The following is a 22,214-nucleotide window of genomic DNA, read 5'->3' as shown; positions in this document are numbered from 1 at the left end:
CCACTCCCCACAGGCAGCAATAAGGACTGACTCCCTGGATGTACAGGGCCTGGGTAGCCGGGAAGACCTGCTGTCAGAGGTGAGTGGGCCCTCCTGCCCTCTGACCCGATCCTCATCCTTCTGGGGCGGGTCGAGCATCCAGGTGCAGCAGCGGTCCAGCAGCCAGAGCAAGGTCTCCAAGCACATCCGCCCGCCAGCCGCTTGCCCAGGCCTGGACCCCGGCTGGGCCAAGGAGCCTCCAGAGACCAGAAGCAGCTTAGAGTTGGACACGGAGCTGAGCTGGCTTTCAGGAGACCTCCTGCCCAGCAGCCAGGAGGAACCCCTGTCCCCACGGGACCTGAAGAAGTGCTACAGTGTAGAGGCGCAGAGCTGCCGGCGCAGGCCTGGGTCCTGGCTAGATGAACAAAGGAGACACTCCATTGCGGTCAGCTGCCTGGACAGTGGCTCCCAACCCCGCCTATGTCCAAGCCCCTCAAGCCTGGGGGGCCAACCTCTTGGGGGCCCTGGGAGCCGGCCTAAGAAAAAACTCAGCCCACCCAGTATCTCTATAGACCCCCCGGAGAGCCAGGGCCCTCGGCCCCCATGCAGTCCTGGTGTCTGCCTCAGGAGGAGGGCGCCATCCAGTGACTCCAAGGATCCCTCAGCCTCCGGCCCCCTTGACAGCACGGCTGCCTCACCCTCCCCAAAGAAAGACGCACTGAGTCTCTCTGGTTTGTCCTCTGACCCAACAGACCTGGACCCCTGAGTCCCACCCACTCTCCCTCTCACCTTTCTCTACTGGGTGCAGATCCTAGCTCCGCCTCCTGGGCAGTGTTTCTGACAGGTCCCACGTACACTGGTACACAGCGAGGCGCTGCTCCTGCCTTTCTTAGTGGCTGGGTGATCACAAGCAGGACTTCCAGAGAGTCTGGCACCACCGCCTCCGGGAAGAGAGGGAGAAGCCCAGTGTGGCCGAGGCTCCCGACACCAGGAGCTGTTGGGAGAAAGCAATACGTTTGTGCAGAATCTCTATGTATATTCTATTTTATTAAATTAATTGAATCTAGTATATGCCGGATGTACGACATTTTGTGACTGAAGAGACTTGTTTCCTTCTACTTTTATGTGTCTCAGAATATTTTTGAGGCGAAGGCGTCTGTCTCTTGGCTATTTTAACCTAAAATAACCAATCTAGTTATATTCCCTCTTCTTGTAAAGCACAAGCAGGGACCGTGAGTGCATCACAACCCGACGGTGGCCCCATCTTCAGTGGAAAGCGAGAACCATTTTGGAAACTGTCATGTAACTTATTTTCTCCTTTAACCTCGTCATCGTTTTCTGTAGGGGGGAAAAAGAGAAAAAGAGAAAAAAAACCCGAGATTTTACAAATGAAATGGAACCTTTTTATATATACATACATACATATCTATATATCTATATATCTATATAAAATAAAGTAATTTTCCAAAATAAAAAGTTAATCACAGTCCAGAGTAAAAGCAAAGGGGATGGAGAGATAGGTGTGTTCAGATGGCCGTGGGGAGCTGGGGGGGGGAAGAATTTCGACTGCCTTTCTGTGTCTAGGGGGGAGGTGCATGTGTGCTGTGTGTGTTGAGTGTGTGCGCATTGGTATGTATGAGCTGTGTGTTTAAGAGGGGAGGAGCTCAAATGCCCAGCCATGGAGGGCTCCATCCTTGCACCTCCCCTGCCAGCATGCAGAGAAGAGGACCCTGTGCCTGGCAGAGCTGGGCGGGCGAGGTGGGGCGGGAAGGGGGGCTTCTGTTTTTCTGTCAAAGCTTTATCGCATCCTCAGAGCCAGGCGGCTCGGGGAATGTGAGTAATTCCAGATTAATTCTTATTTCTGCTGACAGCTATCAGCCGCACATTGAAAGCTAGAAATTGGCATAATGAAGCTGTTTTGGTTAATGGGGCCAATGGAGGCTGGGAGGCAGCCTCAGCTGCTGCGGGTCTAAATCTAGGGGCTAGTGGGGGAGGGGCAAATGCTTCCTGGTTTTCCTAACCTATTCTTCCACCCAGGCATTTGCCACACTCTGGCTGGGTGGTGACCTGAGGTGTCTGGGCTAAAGCCTTGGGCCTCCTCTACCTGCCCGCTGATACTGAGATTAATCTGTGTAAACAGAGCAGGTTGTCCCCTCCCGAGGATGAGATTGCAGGGACCAGGGCTGGAGACCTCCTGATGAAGGCGGAGGACTGGCGGTGGCCAGAATACTGAGCTAGGACGCTGACTCCCTGAGGGGTGATGAATGATACAAGCAAGGTGCTTACATGGTCTGCTGCTGCTTGCCCAGTGGGAGGGAGCTAGAAGAGAGGGAAGATGGGGGAAAGGCCATCAGTGCAGGGGGGCAGGGGTGGGGAGAGCCACCTGACCCAGAACCACCTTTCTGGTGCTACTGCTGCCAAACGTCTCTTGGTTGAAGTCCTAGTACTAAGAGGGAGTAGTCATGGACTCAGCCAGCCTGTCACCCATCAACCACCCCAAGCATCTGTCCCATTTCCACTCCCTTGAGCATCCCTGTCCCTCTTAAGCCAGCCCTGCCCCCTCCTCTCTCTCTCTCTCTCTCTCTCTCTCTCTCTCTCTCTCTCTCTGTGTGTGTGTGTGTGTGTGTGTGTGTGTGTGTGTGTGTGTGTGTGTGTGTGTGTACTCATGCTTTGGAGTAGAAATCAAACCTAGGGTTTTTACATATCTGAGGCAGCATTCTACCACTGAGCTACATTTCCAACCCTGGATTGGATTCTTGAGACCTCAGCGGCAACCCTCACCCACAGTCCCCATCTGCACAGGCAGCTGGGAGCCAGAGTGCCAGGTTACTGGTTGCTGGGAGGCTGGGCCTGCAGGCGTCCATCCTCTGGCCTATTTCCTAAGCTGAGAGAGCTTTTCTGGTTGCTCTATTGGACAGAAATGATAACACTCATGGAAGCAAACACCTGGCTTGATCTTCCTAGGGTTTATGACAGTGCCAAGTTCTAATCCCTCTAGCCCTCTCAGCTGGAGAAACAGGGTGCTTGTAGAAGCTGGCTTTTCTTTCTTCTGTCTTTTTTTTTTTTTCCTTTTCTTTTTTTTGGGGCGGGGGAGGGGAGCTTATAAAATTCCTAGAGTTTTGCCACCTGGATCTGGAGATTAAGCTTTCATATTTTTGTAGAATTCTGTAACTGTCTGTGTCTTATGGGTGGGAGGTTTGGGAAGGGGTTGTTCTGGGAATCCCCCTTCTTCTAGTGGTTAGAAGATTCTGGGCCAAGGTGAAGCAGAAAGATGAATCCTCTCCCCTCACCCAGACAGACCTCCCTCACCACCCTCCCTGCCTCTGTGAATACACAGTGGTGCAGTAATACCATCATGCCACATGAGGTAATGCATAGCCTGCCTAATTCTTTCTAACATCCCCCTTCCCCTGGTTCTCCCTTCCCAGAAAGGACCAAGGAAGCTTGCTTGGGGCCACACTGAGTATGCTTTAGAGTTGCTTTCCAGAAATCTACTGTGATCCACCCAATGAAAGGACAATACCCCTGCCTCCTACTCCACAACTGAGCACGTCTCTGGCAGGGAGCAGTGCCTACAGGGGCAGCTGGATGGTGTTGTGGGCATATTAATAGCAGAGTCAAGGTGGATATTTTGGGGGTGAGTATTGTGGCCACTCTCCCAACAACTCGAAGTCTTTATCAGCTAGGCATGGGGATGCTTGTCTGTAATCTCAGCCATTGGGAGGTGGAGGCAGAAGGATCAGGATTACAAGGTCATCCTCCACCACATAGTGGGTTGGAAACCAGATTGGACTCCATGACACTCCCCGTCAAAAGCAAACAAACAAAAACCACCAACAAAACATTAACATTGGTGATGGAAAGAAACTGTTGGGTCTCACTGCAAGGTTTCCAAAGAAGAAGAGACTGCTGCTGAGTCTTGGAATGGGGGCTGGTGGTCTCAGGGAAGTTGAAATGGGGTTAAGGAGACGGCAGGTTTTTGGTTAGGACCTCCAAGGCAGGCTTGGAACTGAACAGGAGCTTCTGAGATGGGGGGTGCCTTTGGAAATGAGAGCATCTATCTCTCTGGGTGCCTCGCTTCCATTCAGTCTTCTCCCTGGGGTTCAAAGACGAAATTGTGTCAAGAGCACCAGGCCTCCACCTCAGGCGTGGCTGCTGCAGCTTCCTCCACCCCCAAGGCTCCAGGAAAAGGCCTGTCTGGGGGTGGGGAACTGGGAAGAGGAGTGATCTGAGCTGGTGCTAAAAACAAACCTGAGGCTCACACACAGTCTCTCACTCCTCCAACCGCTTAAGCAAGGGAAGCACCCAGCTAGCATTTTTCCAGGCAGCAGCAGGTTCATAGAGGTTAAGGGACTTGCCTGAGGTCACACAGCCAGAATTTGGCAGAGTTAGGATTTGACTCCAGGGCTGACCCTTCTGCAGCCTGTACCACCTCAGGCTAGTCTCATCCGATGAGAGAATGGAAAGTGATTGGTAGAACCGTGCTTACAAAATGAAGAGTTTAAAAGGAGGCTAGGGACCCTCCCTTTTTCTGAGACAGGGTTTCCCTATGTAGGTCTGTAGATCAAGCTGGCCTCAAATTCACAGAGATCCGCCTGCCTCTACCTCCCGAGTGATGGGACTAAAGGCGTGGCCAGGGACCCCTTCTTAAAGCAGTCACACTTGGTTTCTAGAAATGTTCATGTGTTCTTCACGTGGCATACTTGGTGACTTAGAGAGGTCCACTGCCTCCCACCTGGTGAGATGGTAGCCTCCAACCTGATCCTAGTCTCAGGAATGGTGGGGGCGTCATCCTTTAACTCTGGGTGATTTCCAGGAATTCCAAGCACCCTCAGGTTCTTCAGTCACTCCAGGTTTCCAGGCAACACACTTCCCTAGAATGGCTCTGCTCTTTGAAACTTTGGCACCTGCTCTCCTCAACCACCACTGTCTCCACCCTTCTCCTTTCCTGTCCCCACCTAGGCCTCTGCCCACTTTCCAAATAGGCTTCGGTTTCATCTACAAACATTCTCCCCACCCATCACAGCCAGGTGCCCTATGGTCTCTTTTCTTCACCCCTGGCCAGCTGAGCTGCCAACCTGCCCCCACCTCTGTGACAGCAGTGTAGTGAGTGCATCAGACACCAAGTGGCAGCATCAAGCACTCTCAGTTGGCGCCACACAGTCTTTTCTGAAGAGGGATGAATCCAGGGAGAAGATACCACCAGCCCTGGCGGATCCTTCCACAGACATAAGCACCATATAACCCCCAAAGAGGAAACAGATTACAGTGAAGAACTTGTCTGTGGGGAAGCCTGGACTGGAATATGCCATCTGAGTGCTGGCAAGCCAACCAAGTGGATAGGGAGGATGAGCCCCTAGTGCCAATGATGCCCCCTAAGGCCATGAACTGATCCCTGACAGAGGTGGCATGTTGGATACAGGACTTAAAGCTCAAGCAACTTTAGTTGTGGACTGGCCCCGCCTATAGGGCAGGATAAGGTGCGGCAAGCAGCTCAGTAAACTCCAGGAAGGAATTCGGCTACAAACTCTACAACTCTGCATGCCTTATCGCCTATCTCAAAGTATGAGCTTGGCCGAGGCCCACAGAACCTATTAATTATTGCTTCGAAAACTCTGGGATCGGCTACAGGAGTCATGTCTGCACCTGCATGCCAATTAGATGGGCAGCAGGCTGGGGCAGAGGGCAGCCTTGCTGAGACTGGGAGGGGACCAGGTGGCTCCAACTAGGCTGTTGTCTGGAGGAAATAGACCTTCTGCTTAAGAAGCCAGAAGAGAGTGGCAGGGTGTGTGCTGGAGCATAATTTCGGGGTGTTCCCAGACTTCAAGGGGTTTAAAGGAGTAACATAATGAGGCGAGGGTAGCATTGCTTTTTTTTTTTTTTTTTTTTTACACTGTCCCTTTCATTAACTCCAGCCCACTCTGCCTCCAGGCAGCGTTTCCTGTGCCTAGATCTCCATGTCTCCTTTGCCCTGCTTTCTATCCACTGCTCTGCATTTGCAGTGATCTTCTCTTGCCATTCTCTTGCCAGAAAGTCCCCAATGCTGGGCTGCCTAGAGATGCTCACTGGCGGGGGAGGCATAGCACATGCATCGCCCACCCAGTCTGGAGTCACAGCCAGGTGGGAAGGGAGGGTGAGGCATTGGTCACCAGATTGTGTTCTCCTCTATGCCTCAGCTCAAACCACATGGCCTTCGATGCTCCTTTCATCAGCCTCTTGGCTAGAAACAGCTTGGTTCTGAAAACTCAAAAGCCAAGTGGGACGTGCTCGCTTCGAGGACTGTTCCTCGTGGACATGGTAGCCTGCCTATTGTGGAAATGGCATTCTGAGAAATACTGTTTAAAGTTTCCCTTTATACATTGAACTTTCACACAACCTGTAACAAGTTAAACATGTTCTCTAAGGTTATTTATAGCTCTGTATTCCTTCTGTTTACAGACTGTGTACCCAACCTGTTCAGAATTACCTTCTAAGACTGTAATCAGTGTGGCTATGCTTTAGACATTCAAATGTATCATGTTCCCTATTTCTCCTTTGGGAATCTATCAAACCCCTGACTCAGAACAATGTATGTGTATGGAAGATGTGATAACCAGGTCTAAGACCATTTGCTGGTAGCAGCGGCGCAGTGAAAGCAACATTATCCCGCCCATGTATATATTCATAATATCTGATTATGGCTTTGTGTGCTGTTCTGAGTCAGAAGGACAATTTTTCTCTCTATGAGACCTCTTTAAAAGATGAAGACAAAGACTCCTCACTCCTTTTCATTACCAGATTTGTTGTACTGTTCAATATGGAGAGGATGGCCTTTGTTCAACATCTACTTTTTTAGACTCTCTTAGATTAGGTTACTCTTTCAGACTAGACTTCTTTTAGATTAGACTACTATTAGATTAGGACAGTAGAGACCAAAACCCTTCTCCATATATGAGGCCCACTCTTTGGTAAAGCTCACCAAGGGTTAGTCTTTCTTCTTTTATATGGCTTAGCCACAAAACAAAACTGATGAGCTTTTAAGCATCATTCAGAAGTATTGTCCATGGTACCCTGATCATAGAATGTTTGATTTAGAAGCCTGGGGGTTGGAGAGATGGCTCAGAGGTTAAGAGCACTGGCTGCTCTTCCAGAAGTCCTGACTTCAATTCCCAGCAACCACATAGTGCCTCACAATCATCTGTAATGAGATCTGATGCCCTCTTCTGGCCTGCAGGGATACATGCAGACAGAACACTGTATACATAATAAATATATAAATATAAAAGCCTGGGGGTAGGGGTGGGGAATTGGTAACTGATTACACTGTTTTTTTTTTTAAGATTTTATTTATTATGTATACAACATCCTGCTTCCATGTACCTACATATCTGCACACCAGAAGAGGGCATCAGATCTTATAACATGGTTGTGAGCCACCATATGTGATTACACTGTTATATAGGATAGGTTCAATGGAAACATTTATTTTTTTGGAACCATGTTGTTATGGTCAAAGTCTGGATCCCTGAATTACCACCAGGAGACTGAATCTGATACAAAAAAAACAAAGATTCTTTATTACAAGTTAACTCAGGTCCCTCTGTCCAGCAGCAGCAGAGTAGGAGAGACCCTGAGTGGGGAGAGGAGGTATTTATAGAGGAGAAGGCTTAGGGAATTACAAACCTTCCTGCTTGTGACTGGCTGTCCATCATGAGGGTGAGGGGAATTCCAAATTCACAGTCTTGGGATTGACTGACGCCTCAGGGTTAAAGTTCAGAAAAGGTCATGGTACATCTAGGCTAGGTGTTACTACTTCCCTAAACTTAAACTCTATGGAAGTCAAGATTTTAGACTAGAGAATACTACTTTATTGTTTCCCTGGGCCAGAAACATCATGCCTTTAGGCTAGAGGTTACTACTTTACTACTTAGGAATGGGTTGGATTTTCCTGCTCAGGGATTGGTTGGTTTTGGCTCTGATTTCAGGGCCAAACTGTGTTTCTTTGGCCCTTTCTAGCTTTTAACCTCAAATTTTAGGGCCAGGGCAAATTTCTTTAACTGGCTCTGATTCTAGGGGCAAAGTGTGTTCTTTTGGCTCTGATTTTGGAGTCAGGGTGTTTTTCTCTGGCTCTGGGTTCAGGGAAGTTCATTAGCTTGGGTCCCAAATCCAGGATGTGTTTCTTTCACTGACTCTGGGCTCAGGGCTGGGTTGCTTAGAGATTATGTTAGGGCTACAGATCACAGATCTGCTGGCCTGGATCTCTCAATATTAGGTGAGCTATAGGATCTTATCAACAGGAAAAGGGGGGACTTCTGAAAAAAACACCACCTACTAAAATTTGTGTGCCCCTAGCCTAATCTTCTGCCAATTAGTAATCCATGTATACAAAGCACCCTCCAAAAATACCTTGAAGACGCTCTTCAAAGAGGAGAATTTTTAACTGCATGCCCTATCTTTAGAGAAGACAATTCCTAGCATGAAGGGCTCTTGTTTTCCTGCTTAAAGATTTTAAAAAGAGCATTATAGAGCCAAGCAGTGGTGGCACACTCCTTTAACTCAGCACTTGGGAGGCAGCAGCAGGCAATCTCTGTGAGTTGGAGGCCAGCCTGATCTACAGAGTGAGTTCCAGGACAGCCAGGGCTACAAAGTGAAACCCTGTCACAGAAAAAAAAAATTAAAAAGAACATAATAGAGAATGGAGGCCAAGGCCACTTTACCAGGGAATAGTAGATGTTATAGTAAATACGTGTGACATGATACCTTTTGGCTGGCAAGCCCTTAAGAAAACAGTTCTTACCACTGCTCAATATAGTTTATAGTTCCAGGGATGGATGCCCGCCTACTGTCGCTCATAATCAAAGGCAGCAACCCTCTCTAAATAGTATTTAGGATCAGTTAATCAGACAAGGAAACTTTGAAACTGTAGCTCTATATCTTACCAACACTCTGGTTAGTAAACAGATCAGTAGAACTGCTGCAAGGGCTTGAAATAAGATCCTTGACTATATATAACACTCTTTCAGTGTCTTCTTCCACCATCAGGCAAAAACCTACAGAGTTGTGTATGAATGCGCCTTAATTGTCTATAGAGCGACAAGCTATAGGGTGACAGACAATGAAGTGCCTCTTCACACCTTAGGACTCTCATTAGTTTATGAAAAGGCAAATTTTGACTGCAAGAAGCTTCTTCATTCCACAATACCTGCAGTCAGTGCTTATGCTGTCTACATTTATGTCAGCTTGACACAAGCTAGAGTCATCAGAGAGGTGGGAGACTCAACTGAGAAAATGCCTCCATAACATTGGGCTATAGCCAGCCTGTTTCTTAATTAGTGATGGATGGGGGAGGGCACAGCCATTGTGGGTGGGGCCTCCCCCTAGGCTGGTGATCCCAGATTCATGATCCCAGATTCTATAAGAAAGCAGACTGAGCAAGCCTTGGGGAGCAAGTCAATAAGAAGCATCTCTCTGTGGCCTCTGTATCATCTCCTGCCCTCCAGGCTCCTACCCTTTTTGAGCTCCTGTCCTGACTTCTTTCTATGATGAATAGTGATGTGGCAGTAGTGTGAGCCCAGTAAGCCCTTTCTTCCCCAAGTTGCTTTGGTCATGGTATTTCATCACAGGAATAGTAACCCTAACTAAGACAGCATGCCATCAATACTATTACTGATAAGGTCAAACCATGCCAGAATGTTGGAACACAAAGTCCAAATTCTAAAAGCAGCCCTGCAATCTCCTGCATGCTTTAAACATGGAAGAAGAGGCCATTTGCAGAAACAATGCAGACAGATACAGATAAAACTCATCCTGGTAAACCCACCTTTAAAATATGCCCAAATTATAGCAGGGGTTTTCCCTAGGCCAGTAAGTGTCATTCTAAACTTGATAAAGAAGGTGATCCAATTTTTGGAATGAGGAAATGAGTCCCTATGGACCTGCAGGAGACATAAACCATCCCTCTTATACCCCAGCTTGGAAGCCTAGAGTCCCCTCCCTTGTACTGTCTCCCAGCTGCCAGGAGCACAGCCAGCTGTAGCCACAGCTGGTCTTGTTGCTTCAGGTCTTTTGAAACATTCCATCTGGCTTCTCCCCTAACCCTAAGGCAATAAGATCAACATTATTAAAAATAATTCAATATTAGATCTATCCTTAGTTAAAGATATAGGTGCAATAGGAAAAGTAATGGGACTCCCCACAGGCATATGGGGATTCCTTCCTATAAAATAAATGTTTTGGCTAAATCAAATCAGATTATAGAGAGTTTTTATTTGCCCAGATTACACAGCTCAAATTCATATTATGGTTCATTCCCAGTTACTCCAAGAAATTTCAGCATTAACTCAATTGAAGCAATTGATTATTATATTTTATCTGACACCACAAACTCCTGACGATTATTGACAAAATCAAAAGACTTGATTGCTCAGATGCATACTGGACTCTGTTGTCTCTTGGTGAACCTCATATTACAGATTTAGTCAACCAGATCCCCACAACTGGCATTATCAACCCAGAAGCTCATGTTTCTATTGCAGCTGAACAATCCTGTCCCTCTAATGATGCTTAGATCTTCAGTCTTAGATACCCAAGGGCATGGTGGCAAAAGACATCCCCTGCCAAGTGTAGAAGCCGTATGCGCTGCTACCCAGAATCCAAGTGCGTATTGCAACCCTCTAGGCTATCCTTGACCTTGTTCCCTTTGGGGACAAGACCTCCTGTTCCACTGGGGTTGTAACAACTCTATAGTTGAACATGCTTTTTCCTAAGGGCCACTCAAAAGACACCTACCCAAGCTTTCCTGGATAAAAGATCCCCGAATTTGGGTAAGTCAATGACCCATTAAAGGAGACAATGGAATTAAACATTTACATCAGCTAGTTCAAGAGTAAATTAAACATTTACATCAGCTAGTTCACTTCAGGCTCATCTTTTAGCAACTGAAATACTCCTGTTCTTTATATTCCCAAAGATTCTGGCAAACGGAGGCTTTTATATGACCTCTGTGTTGTTAACACTCATCGTCATCCCTTTGGTGTCCTCCAGCCAGGTGTTGTCTCTCCTACCACAGTACCTTAAACTACAACGTTATTATCATTATTACTTTGTCGTTGTTGTTTTCAAGATAGGGTTTCTCTGTGTATCCCTGGCTGTCCTGGAACTTTCTCTGTAGACCAGACTGGCTTCAAACTCAGACATCCACCTGCCTCTGCCTCTCAAGTACTGGGATTAAAGGTGTGAGCCACCCAGATCCGAGTTACTACTATTATTATAATTATTATTATTATTATTGATTTTAAGATTTTTTTTTTACTGTTCCTTTACACCCTGATGCTAAAGATTTGCCCTTTCAGGACCTACTCTTTATAATCAAGCATCTACGTCTTGCTTTCATTGGAATATTCTTCACCAAGCGTGAGCAATAGCCCCACATTCTGCCAAAGGTGGGTTAACAAGGCAATATACCCTACTGGATCAAATATTCCACAGAGCTATTTGTGGACATACTGTTCCTCATTCTTCTATTAAATTTTACTGATTACAATTGTCTATTCTAAGAAAGACAATGTTAAATTCTCTTCAACAGCTCTCAAGCAGTATCAGTGGGTGCCTGTCTACTTGGGGATTCCCTCTGCGGCTTCCTCACCTTTCTGATTCTCTTAAAGGAAACCCTGACTTAATCTCCTCCCCTCATACTCCAACTCCTTGCATTGCAGCAATCACAGTTCAAATCACAAAGGCAACTTTTTCACAGACCCTTAGACTTTAGGGTAGCCACTGGACAATTAACTTCCCCTATCAGCATTTGAAAACAGTTGTTTCTTCCCATGATACCCAAGCAAAAATCCTTTCTACTCAAAAAGTGTTTACTTAACAATCACTCTTACTCAAGGCAGAAGCAGAACTGCCTAACTCACTGGACAAACCCTGATGATCTTTACCCTTCTGTATCTCAAGACAATCTCAACTTTCTCTCGAAGACCTCAGAAGAATGGCAAATAACTCTCTTACTGTTTTTTGTGTGTGTGTTTGTGTTGGGGGGGCAACTCTCCCTTCATCTTCCACCTATAAAGATTCTGTGGAATTTCATTACTTCCCTTATGGGCCTGGCCATCCCATGGTGTGATGATGCTGGAATATGGCACTCTTTTGTTACCGCCCCCCAAACAGGCCCCAACCAGTGGGCAGAACTTTCACTACGCTTCTGCCTTCAAACAAATCCTTGCTCAGCCTTTCAATTTACAAACTGATTCTCACTATGTGGCTCAAGGCATCCCACTTTTATTTCAAGCTATTACAGAGTTTGTGAGCCCTGGGAAAATATCATGGACTTAACTCAGTTATAATTAAAGGATTTATTGATTAGCTGCTAGCAGAATCTCAGGCTGTCATGAAGAAAGAGTATGGGGAAGGGATTTTTTACTTTATTTTATTTTATTTATTTTGTGTAGTTGTTGGTCTGTTTGTTTGTTTTGAGACAGGGTTTCTCTGTGTAGTCCTGGTTGTCCTGGAACTCATTCTGTAGACCAGGCTGGCCTCAAACTCAGAGATCCACTTGCCTCTGCCTCCCGAGTGCTGGGATTAAAGGCAAAAAACACAAGAAGACCTTAAGTAGCTACACAAGAAAGCAAAATCTGGTCTGCTCTGCCAAGTTAAGTGATCAAGACCACCCACAATAATCTTTGGGTGTCTGCATAAGCAAATTACAAAAGCCAAAAAAGCAGTTAGTCATATTGTAACAAGTAGAAGGTCATGGCTGTATATTTCTGGGTCAGGGCCACTGATTCAGGGTTACTGGGAACTTATCTTCCAGGGACTTGGGTGACAGATGGCTAGTAGGTACCAAGATGGATACCTAGCATAAAATGGAGCTTCTTTAGCCATCACAAAGCCATCTTGGCTCACACCTCAAACTTCCTGATATCAGCATTTAGCTCTATCCAAAGCCTCCTTCACAGATGAATTCATCCTGTTTTTATTCAACATACTCAATGCTCATATACAGGATGGCCCCTATGAAAGAAAATCACGATGCTGACCACTTTGTCATGTCTCTTTCTACAAGTCACTTCCCCCATTCCCTCTCTCATCCAGTAGCCAGAGATTCGCAGAAACAATTTCAGTATCACAGATACAAACTCAGCAAACTCTCTGGTCCTGCCACGACTGTTACTTGTTGGGTCCCTCCATCACTAGCCCAAGAGAAGTCAATCCCTGAGATCTTTGTCCTAATCATCTTTGGCAACTGGGTGTAATTCAGATAAGTTTCTTTGGTCACTTAAAAATCCTTCATGTTTGCATTGATACTTTTTCAGGCTTTGTCTTTGCTACCTCTCAAACACATAAGTCTGCTTGAGCTGTTTGCAGACACGTATCAACTGCTCTCTCTGTAACGGGAGTCTCAAAACAAATTGAAACAAACAGTGGTTCTCCATATATATGTAAAACTTTTCTATTTCCCCACACACACTCACTTTTCCATCTTTTTAACAATTTTTGGAAATTCATGTATCTCATGGCATTCCTTATAATCCCCAGTGACAAGCCATAATTGAGCAAGCCCATTTATTACTTAAAAAAATCAAATACATAAACAAAAAGGCAGGGATAAGGGATTGGCTGCTCTTGCTCAAGAGCAACAAGTCAAAGTAACTTAAACTTAAAAAAATTTTAAGCCATTCTTCTCAATTTCCTTCCCTATAACTGCAGGAAAACATCATAAGAAACAAGCAATTTTACAAAAACTAATGATTTCATATAAACTCCCTCAAGAACCCAGCCGCTAGCTGGATGTCCCTCTCCCCTCCCCCATTAATCAGTTCCCAGGCTCTGTATCCATGCATTCTCCTACAGGACCTCTCTGAACCCCAGCATGACTGATAAAGTCAGATCATGTGAGCTGGCACCAAAAGACAACAACAACCTGACAAATTCTACTGGATTTCACTCCAGTTGTGGTCTTGCTCACTTGCCTCCTCCTTGAAATACTGTTCCTGTCTTCACTGGCTTTTCCAAAGAAATTCTAGAACTGAGGAATGCACCAAGAGTAAGTCTTCCTTCTTTCATGTGACTAACTGTTCAATCAGATGACAAACACTCCCTGAGGACTCAGACAAGCACTTGTGCCCTGGGTGCTGAGTAATACAACGATGGACAGGATTCAGTTTCAATACCCAATGTTCATAGTCCTCTGGGAGGCAGTGGCTGTGATGTAGGGGACTTCGTTATTGAAGTAGGCAGGTTCTCATATAGCATAGACTAGTTTCACACTCACCACATAGCTGAGGCAGGCCTTGAACGTGTGATCTTTTATCCCCATCTTCCAAATTTACAGGTTTGCTATACCATGTCCAGTATCGACAGATATCTTGAAGGATAAACAGAATTTGGTGGGTACAGGGAGCAGGGGAAGTTAGGGAGTCTTGCAGAGCTGCTTGGAATGTGGGCTAGGGACAGGGGACAGGAGTACAATAGCCGAGGGCCAGGAAATGCATCCCATCCAGGGAGTTGCCTGGAGTAGCCATGTGTGGAAGCTGCATACAGGAGAAGATACCTGTGCCAGATGAAGCTCTGAGGCCCTGGGCAAACTGTGGGATGTTCCAAAGTCTGAGATCTATTGCTCTGGTGAGCCAATTAACCAAAACAATGATGTCACACAAACACTATGTTTGTTCTTCAAGGACTGTGTGAAAGAGGCCACATTCCATAAGAGACCAGGAGGGGTGAACTCGGATCATTTCCAGTGGTGGGGGAAGGCAAGGATCGCCAGGGACTGCACGTTGTCTTTGAAGCCTCCCACCTGTATGGGGAGACCTGGGAAGGAAAGGGAGGATGGAAAGGCTAATGTCACAGAGGATGGTCTTTTGCTCCAGTACTGAAGCCAGACTCCTGTCCTCATATCTGAACACTAACCAGTGAACTCCATGCTGACCTTGAACTGGAAGGTCCCAAGGAACCAGAAGGGTCACCTGGAGAAGCTCACCTCCTAAAGGGTATCAGAAGGCCAAACTCTAAGAGAGAGCCAGTAGTAAAATGCCAGGCTGGGAAAGTCATGTTCAAAGTTAACGGAAGGCTTTGAGGCTGATTCCCAAATGCCCTGGGCCTAGGGGCCTGGGCCACAGGGTAGGAAGAGAGCTTCCATGGCACTTTGCTCACTTTGCCTGTAACTATTAAGGTTACATAGTGCACCAAAGTTACTACCTGAGGCATGGAGGGAAAGTAGAAGTGACTCGGTTGGCTGCTGCCTTGAGGACCTTTCAGGCTGGCAAGGGAGATAGACTCTTCACAAATAAATGCAACCAAAAGCACACTGGCAAGATATGAACGTTCCTAAAGTCTTCTGTGCAGAGAGAAGGTTGAGGGGAAGCCAGGGTGCGAAAGAAGAGGAGAAAAGGCTAGAGGACTGAGAGAATCTGCACAGGTCCCCAGGACAGCCACCTGGGAAGGGGAGCCCACCTCATTCCCCGCTGCCCACTCTACTGATTCATCTCTAGTCTGACTTGCAGGACTTCCTGCCTGCCCAGAGAGGTAGGAGATGATCACTTTGGCACAGTCCTATTGGATCCCTTCAACACCTACACTAAACCCCAGGAGGCTAGAAATATCCTGTCCTGTCTGGGAAACAAAAGCCAAGGGAGGCCCGCACACACACACACACACACACACACACACACACACACACACACACACACACACACCAACTGCAGGAGCTTGCAGGTAGAGACGGTAAATTAGACCAAGATTTCTGTTCACCTCCAGGGAGAGGTGGTAAATTGGGATCCTATTAAGGAAGAGAGAGATGGAGGGCATCTCAGCACAGCCAACCTGGGAAGGCCATTTTAAAGGCTGACAACGAGAAGGCTCTGCGTTAAGACAAGGGTGCCAGTAAGGGGCTCTTCCTGGGGTCTCACTGCCCATCTCTTCCCTGGCCAGACTGAAATAGAATTAGCATATGTTACCTGCAATACTTATGCTTTATATAATTTTCTGTTGGGTCCTCAGAAATGCCAATGAGGAGGATTTTATTATCCATTCTTTACCAGTGCAAAAGTGGGGTGCAGAAGTGTCCTGGGCAAGACTAGGGAACCAAAGAGCTTCAGAAGGCAGCAACTTAAGAAGATCACAAGGAAGCCACACACGCAGCTATTTGGTACTGGGACCAACTTCATGCCTCACTCTCCTGCTACATGTATGCACTTGTGCATCACACATAGGTGCTGGTGTCTGCTGTCGCTGACAGCTTGTGGGGAAGAGGAGACTGGGCTCACAAGCACTTCACATATTAGATAATGAAACTTGAGATGATCCTGTACTTACAAAGTCGGAAGCGACTGGACTTCGTTTACAGTGAGAAGATTGCTAAATGCCTCTCCAAGTCTTTCTGACTGGGTTGAAAATACATGCGTTTCAGATCCCATTAGAAAACCGATGAAGACTCATTCCCAGGCCTATCAGCTTTGGGGTCTAGATCAGGGGCCACTGGAAGGGACTAGTACTGTCAACTACCCTTCCTCACTCTATCTATAGTCCCTTCCAGCGTTGCAGTTTTAGGTAACAACAGTTTTACTGAGGCGGAGACCCGTGTTGCAATCGCTGAGACAGACTGGGAGAACTTGACCAGAGGACCCAAGGGCGGGGCCGGGAGGAGTGCCGATCGATCGAGCTGAGAGTCGGAGGCGACGGCTCCGGCTCCGGGCAGTTCTGCTGGGGCTGCGCTGAACCGAGGTCTCAGTCCCGCCGTACACCTGAGCCACATGGACCGCCTGTGTGGCTCCGGGGAGCTGGGTTCCAAGTTCTGGGTAAGGCCCTCGTCTCGGGATCCGTGCGGTGGAGGGAGTAGTTGTTAACCGCGGAAGTCTGGTCTCCCGCCCCACCACGACTTTCCGGGGGAGTCACGGGAGTGGGGACGTGGGTGCCCGGGGGATCCCGGGCGAGGGTGTGGATAGCCAGGCCTGAGAGGGTCTAGGCACCAGAGGGGGAACAATGGGTGCCGAAAAGGTGTATGGCCATGATGCCAAAACGTCTCCTGGTCAGGACGTTTGCTGCTATGTCTTTCCATGCCTGGTGGAGGAGCTAGGCAGGAGCTCCTGCCGTGGTAGTGCAGAGCACCGGGGATTGGAAAGTTCTGGCACTTGCCTGTTGGTCTCCGCCCCTCTGTCAGTTGATCCCAGCGTACAGAAGCAGCATTCGCGTTTTGACTGCATCCGTAGTGAATGAAACTCCCAGAACCTGATCCACTAACAATGGCTTGGTTATCCACCCACTCTTCCTGCCCTACACCCTAGGGCACACAGAGCCCTGATCAGTCGGGTATTTGGTACAGCTAGACCTTCCAGGCCCCATTTTTGGGGAAGCCACTGTTTCTGTGGACAAGATATACCTGCTTGCAGGACTGTAAGGAGGCCCAATTTACAGCCAGGACATGAGAGGATGGTGGAGGCCGGGCGGTGGTGGCACATACCTTTAATCCCAGAACTCTGGGAGGTAGAGGCAGGCAGATCTCTGTGAATTCAAGGCCAGCCTCATCTACAGAGCGAGTTCCAGGACAGGCACCAAAGATAAAGAGAAATCATGTCTTGAAAAGCCAAGGGAGAGGGAGAGAGAGAGAGAGAGAGGGAGAGGGAGAGAGAGAGGGGGGGTGGACAGGGGGCGGGGGGGGGGGGAAGACTGAGTCTTCTAGCCCAACCCTCTCCTTTGATAGATGGGGAAAGGAGGTCCAGACAGGAAGGAACTTGTCCCAAAGCACCCAATACAATGAAACCAGAGCTGGATTAAAGATAATAAAAGCAGACTATGTGGGCGCTGATCCCAGGCGAGGGGGTGTATAGCCAGGCCTGAGAGGGTCTAGGCACCAGAGGGGGAACAATGGGTGTACAGTACACTAGTACTGTCCAAAAGCAACCTTCTGTGCAACCTTCTGTGGCTCTCATCAAATCCTTTCATAGGGTATCTTGGGTATCTGAAGTGTGTGCAGCCTCAGCGCTCCTAAACCAGGCAAGGCAACTGACTGTATAATCTTAGTTTCACAGGGGCTAATTTCTGGTTACTCTGGGCTGCCCACCCTAGGCTGGCTCCAAAGCTAGACTCAGAATCCTAGTCAGTAAGTCTTCTTCCATTATGGCATATATATATATATATATATATATATATATATATATATATATATTTGTTTTCTGCTCTCTCCGAACTTTTTGTTGTATCTACAGAAGCTGTTATCTCTTTGGTCACATTCAGAGCAGTGTGTTGTTTTTTTTTAAGATTTTACTTATTTATTATGTATATAACATTCTGTTTCCATGTCTATCTGCACACCAGAAGAGGGCACCAGATCTAATAAGGGAGGGTTGTGAGCCACCATGTGGTTGCTGGGAATTGAACTCAGGACCTATGGAAGAGCAGTCGGTGCTCTTAACCTCTGAGCCATCTCTCCAGCCCCCATTATGGCATATTTTTGTACACATATTTGTGTATATGTAACTGGTATATGCAGACATGTGTGTGCAGGGGTGAAGGTGAGGTGTTACGCACAGACATGTGTTATATGCCTGTGTGTTCATAGGTATGTGTGTAGAAGTCAGGTTGTCATTTAAGGTATCTTGGACTAGGCTGGGCACAAGGTGTTAGTGTTATGTGGATTTGAGAGAAGTGAGAGCAATAGAGTACTCCCCTCCACCCCCGCCCACCAAATGTCTAGAAGTTGAACATGGCAGAGCAGTCTGTCATCCTGTATTTGGGAGATGGCAGTAGGAGAACCAGAAGTTCAAGGTCATTCTTGGCTACAGGACAAGTTTGAGGCCAGCCTAAGATACAGGAGACCTTATCTCGAAAAAAAAATCAAAAATGTCTTTGGGGACCACTCTTTTTCCTTGGATCACTAACTGGTTCTAGCTCAAACCTCAAGGAGTCCCCACCCTCACCCCATCATCCACACTGGAGTGGCCAACTCTTCTCTAAGGTCCAGAGGTGATCCTTGGCTTATCAGTGCACCTCTTTGCTCTACTCACTTGGGCTTGGCAGGCGTGACTACAGCATGGGCATGGTAGCAGTGACTAGGCAAAAAGTTTGAAAATCAGGAGGGCAGCTATGCTGAGCCTCGGAAGCAACCTTTCTTGTTCCTACATGGCCATGAAGCCACGAGTAATTAGAATTGCCCAGGGCAATGCTCCCAGATCGTGGAGCTAGAAACCTCGGGATTCCCGGTCCCCAAGTTCAGAGCCATGCTATGGCAAGGGCTTAACTAACCCAACACTTCAAGGTAGAGTCTCGGGGAGAAAAGGACACATGGCTGGTATGGCCGTGGCAGGGTCACAGTGTTGCTTCAGAGCACTGGACTAAGTAAGAGGCAAGATGCCTGTGACACTGTCTGCTGTGCTTTTGAGCCTCAAGCACCCTGGTTGTGGAACTTAACACTGGTCATGAGGCCACATGGTTAGAAGTTCATCTCTACTGTGACCCTTTGAGGAGGTCCCTGCTTAGATATCTTCAATAACAGGGAACTGACCCCCGAAGACTACCCACCCCAGACTGGAAACATCCTCCAGCTTCTGCATGATCTTGGCTTCTGAAGGCCATTCCTGGCTGCACTTATCAGTGGCTTCATGTTGGGGTATAAGAAAGCAGAAAGCTTCTCTAGTTCAGCCCCAGGAGTTTGCAGAGCTAGGATGCAGAAGGGGCTCAGGCCAGGAGGCTGGAGCCTAAGCTGTAGCTCAGTTACCCAAAAGCCTGACATTCTGGGCTACTCGGATTTTAATGCTATCTTGCATTTCATTTGCATCGTCTATAATTCAACTACACCCTTAAACCTTAGGAGCTGTGGTGAGAAGTGACTAGGGGTAGCCAGGGAAACCTGAACGTAGAAGAAAAGGGAACAAAGGGTGCGGTGGTCAGGCCATTCTGGTCATTTGCTTACCCAGACATTTCCTAGCTTCCCATCGCCTTTCTTTCTCCAGTTGCAAAATGAGGAAATGAGCCACCTGCTGCTTACCTTGGGAGATTTTTGTAGAGATCAAAGGAAATGGAGAATGTGAAATAAAGTTGAGAAGCAAGAAGTTCTGTTGGCAGGTCCCTGTAATCCTATCTACTGGGGGGAAGATGGAGAGGAACAAGGTCAGAATGGGTGTTAGAGCCCTGGTCCTGTGAGAAAACGGTTGGCAAACTGTTGGGCCAGAGGTTATGGTTCCAGCTGTTTCCTGGGCATCAGGGAGCTAATGCCTGTGACAGATTCAGCTCCACTCCTTGGAAGGGTAGGAATCTGGGGCCCTGTGATCCAGTGGACACCCACACCTGTATATTCACACACAGCACTTGCTAGGTGCCGTGACACCTCTCCTTCACCCTCCCCATCCTCATCTCATCTTGTTAACATCTCAGAGTAAACCTTAAATTTTTGTGGAAATGAGTTCCAAAGACTACCAGGCCAGAGGAAGACTCGGTCTCAAAAAACAAGAACAGGACATAGTGGTACCTGCTTATAATCCCAGTACTTGGGAAGTAGAGGCAGGAGGATCAGGAGTTACAGGATAGTCTCTAGCTATGCAGCAAATTTGAGGTGAGTTACATGAGATCCTCAAAAACAAAACCCAGATGGGTGGTGGTGGCAGTGGTGCACGCCTGTAATCCCAGCACTCAGGAGGCTCTCCAGACAGGAGGATCTCTGAGTTCAAGGCCAGCCTGGTCCACAGAATGAGTTCCAGGACAACCAAGACTGTTACACGGAGAAACCCTGCCTCAAAAAAAAAAAAAAAACAAAAACAAACAAACAAAAAACCCCCAAAACCCTGAAGAGTGAGTTCAGATGCAAGAGACCAAGGGTGCCTCCAGGACAGAGGAGATTATAGATTATCTCAGCTCAGACTTGCTGCCCTGTACCTAGAGGGTTAGTTTGTTTTGAGATGGGTTAGACAGCACTCACTGGGATGATGGGAGTACATAGAGAGGCCTGGACTGTTTGCTCTCAGAAAGTTTAATCTGTTTGCATAATTAACCCTGATCCTATGCCCCCTGGAAGCATAGAAATCCAGAGGCTAACTTTGCATGTATACAAAATAATCAAGACTGCCTGGAAAGTAGTGGGTTCCCTGTCACCAGGGGTGTATAAGTAAGTACCTGATTTGAAGCTACCTTGTGGGAAGAGAACTCAAGCAAGAAAAGGAGGTGATCCTACCTTCCAATTCAGTGAGCCCATGGAGATTCTCTGGTTCCTCCTCCCTGATTTCTGGACTCTTCTTTCCCTGGTTTCTCATTGTTCCAAATGTAAATCTACTTAGCAGCAGCTCTTGGTCCCATAAGTCCCACAAGGGTCAGGCCCACGTGGAAAAGGTAAGTATTCCCACTGCTTCCTTAGCTACTCACTCAGCCTAAGGAGGGGTTGAGTCCTGGTACCTTGAAGACCCATCCCCATGTCTCCTTCTTTGGCTACTAGGTGTGTCACTATGGGAAAGTCACTCACTCTCTGGGTCTAGCTGAGCTTAGGTGGTTCTGGCACCCTCTTCAGCTCTGGAGCTGCCTGGTGATGATTCTGGGAGGATGAGCATCAGGCTTGTGGTCCAGGGCCATAATTCAGGTGCTCTAAACCTTAGGGCTCTAGGTATTAGGGACCTCTTGGAGACACATTTGTAATCCTGGTGTTCTCAAAGCTGAAGCAGATTGACATGAGTTTGAGGCTACCCTTGACTATATATGGCAAGGTCTTAAAACGAACAAACCAAGGGCTGAAGATGCTGGAGGAGTGCTAGCCAAGCCTGCACAAAGCTTGTGTTTGATTCCAAGCACCAACTTGCAACCCCAGCACTTGGCACGTGGAGGCAGGAGGATCCAAGGACTTTCTCAGCTGCATTTCTACTTCAAGGTCAACCTGGTCCACATAAGAGCCCATCCCACAAAACAAACAATAGAGACTAGAGAGATGGCCCAGTGGTTACAAATGCTTCTTGCTCTTCCAAAGGACCTGAATTCAATTCCCAGAACCCACATCAGGTGGCTGGCTCATGAACACCTGTAATTCCAGCTCCAGGGGATCCAACTTCTGGTTCCTTGGGCAACTGCACTTACAAGTGCGGACGTATGCTCAGACACACTTATACATAGCTAAAAATTATGAAAAATAAATCCTAAAACAGTAGTAACAAACAGGCTTTGGAGCACAAATGGCCTACATCGGAAGGCAAGGAATGAAAGTCTGTGACTATGCCCACTCCCCCAACAGGTTGTCTCTGGAGTTAGGACACTAGCCAGGCTATGCTCTTGGGGGGGGGGGGTGC

At 47.5% G+C, this 22,214-nt stretch overlaps 2 protein-coding genes and 1 long non-coding RNA gene across 15 annotated transcripts in view; 2 read left to right on the top strand and 1 right to left on the bottom strand.

The window, feature by feature from the left end:
- Cacna1g (calcium voltage-gated channel subunit alpha1 G) overlaps positions 1–1,048 on the top strand; it is a 65,150-nt gene extending 64,102 nt beyond the window's left edge. For all 10 annotated transcript variants that reach the window (XM_035447195.1, XM_035447196.1, XM_035447197.1 and 7 more), the window contains one exon: positions 14–1,048. In XM_035447195.1, coding sequence (XP_035303086.1) covers positions 14–745 — 732 coding nt within the window. In that variant the 3' untranslated portion in view covers positions 746–1,048. The remainder of the gene's footprint in view (positions 1–13) is intronic.
- Positions 858–16,555, bottom strand: LOC103162054. Of its 4 annotated transcripts, none has more exons than XR_004770663.1 (3): positions 16,273–16,555; positions 14,231–14,769; positions 858–973 (listed from the first exon to the last, which is right to left on the bottom strand). It is a non-coding gene; the product is annotated as an uncharacterized LOC103162054 (long non-coding RNA). The 4 variants fall into 4 exon arrangements; XR_004770661.1 differs by lacking the exon at positions 858–973 and adding an exon at positions 12,297–12,531; XR_004770662.1 differs by lacking the exon at positions 858–973 and having other exon boundaries at positions 13,508–14,323; positions 14,510–14,769.
- A 60-nt stretch (positions 16,556–16,615) lies between these two features.
- Positions 16,616–22,214, top strand: part of Abcc3 (ATP binding cassette subfamily C member 3) — a 50,840-nt gene continuing 45,241 nt past the window's right edge. Inside the window, exon 1 of the mRNA XM_027424362.2 lies at positions 16,616–16,754. Within this exon, the coding sequence (XP_027280163.1) occupies positions 16,710–16,754 (45 nt within the window). The 5' untranslated portion in view covers positions 16,616–16,709. The remainder of the gene's footprint in view (positions 16,755–22,214) is intronic.

Source organism: Cricetulus griseus, chromosome 7 (genome assembly GCF_003668045.3).
Source record: "Cricetulus griseus strain 17A/GY chromosome 7, alternate assembly CriGri-PICRH-1.0, whole genome shotgun sequence".
In the NCBI taxonomy this organism is placed as follows: Eukaryota; Metazoa; Chordata; class Mammalia; order Rodentia; family Cricetidae; genus Cricetulus; species Cricetulus griseus.
This window is presented reverse-complemented; position numbering and strand designations above follow the sequence as displayed.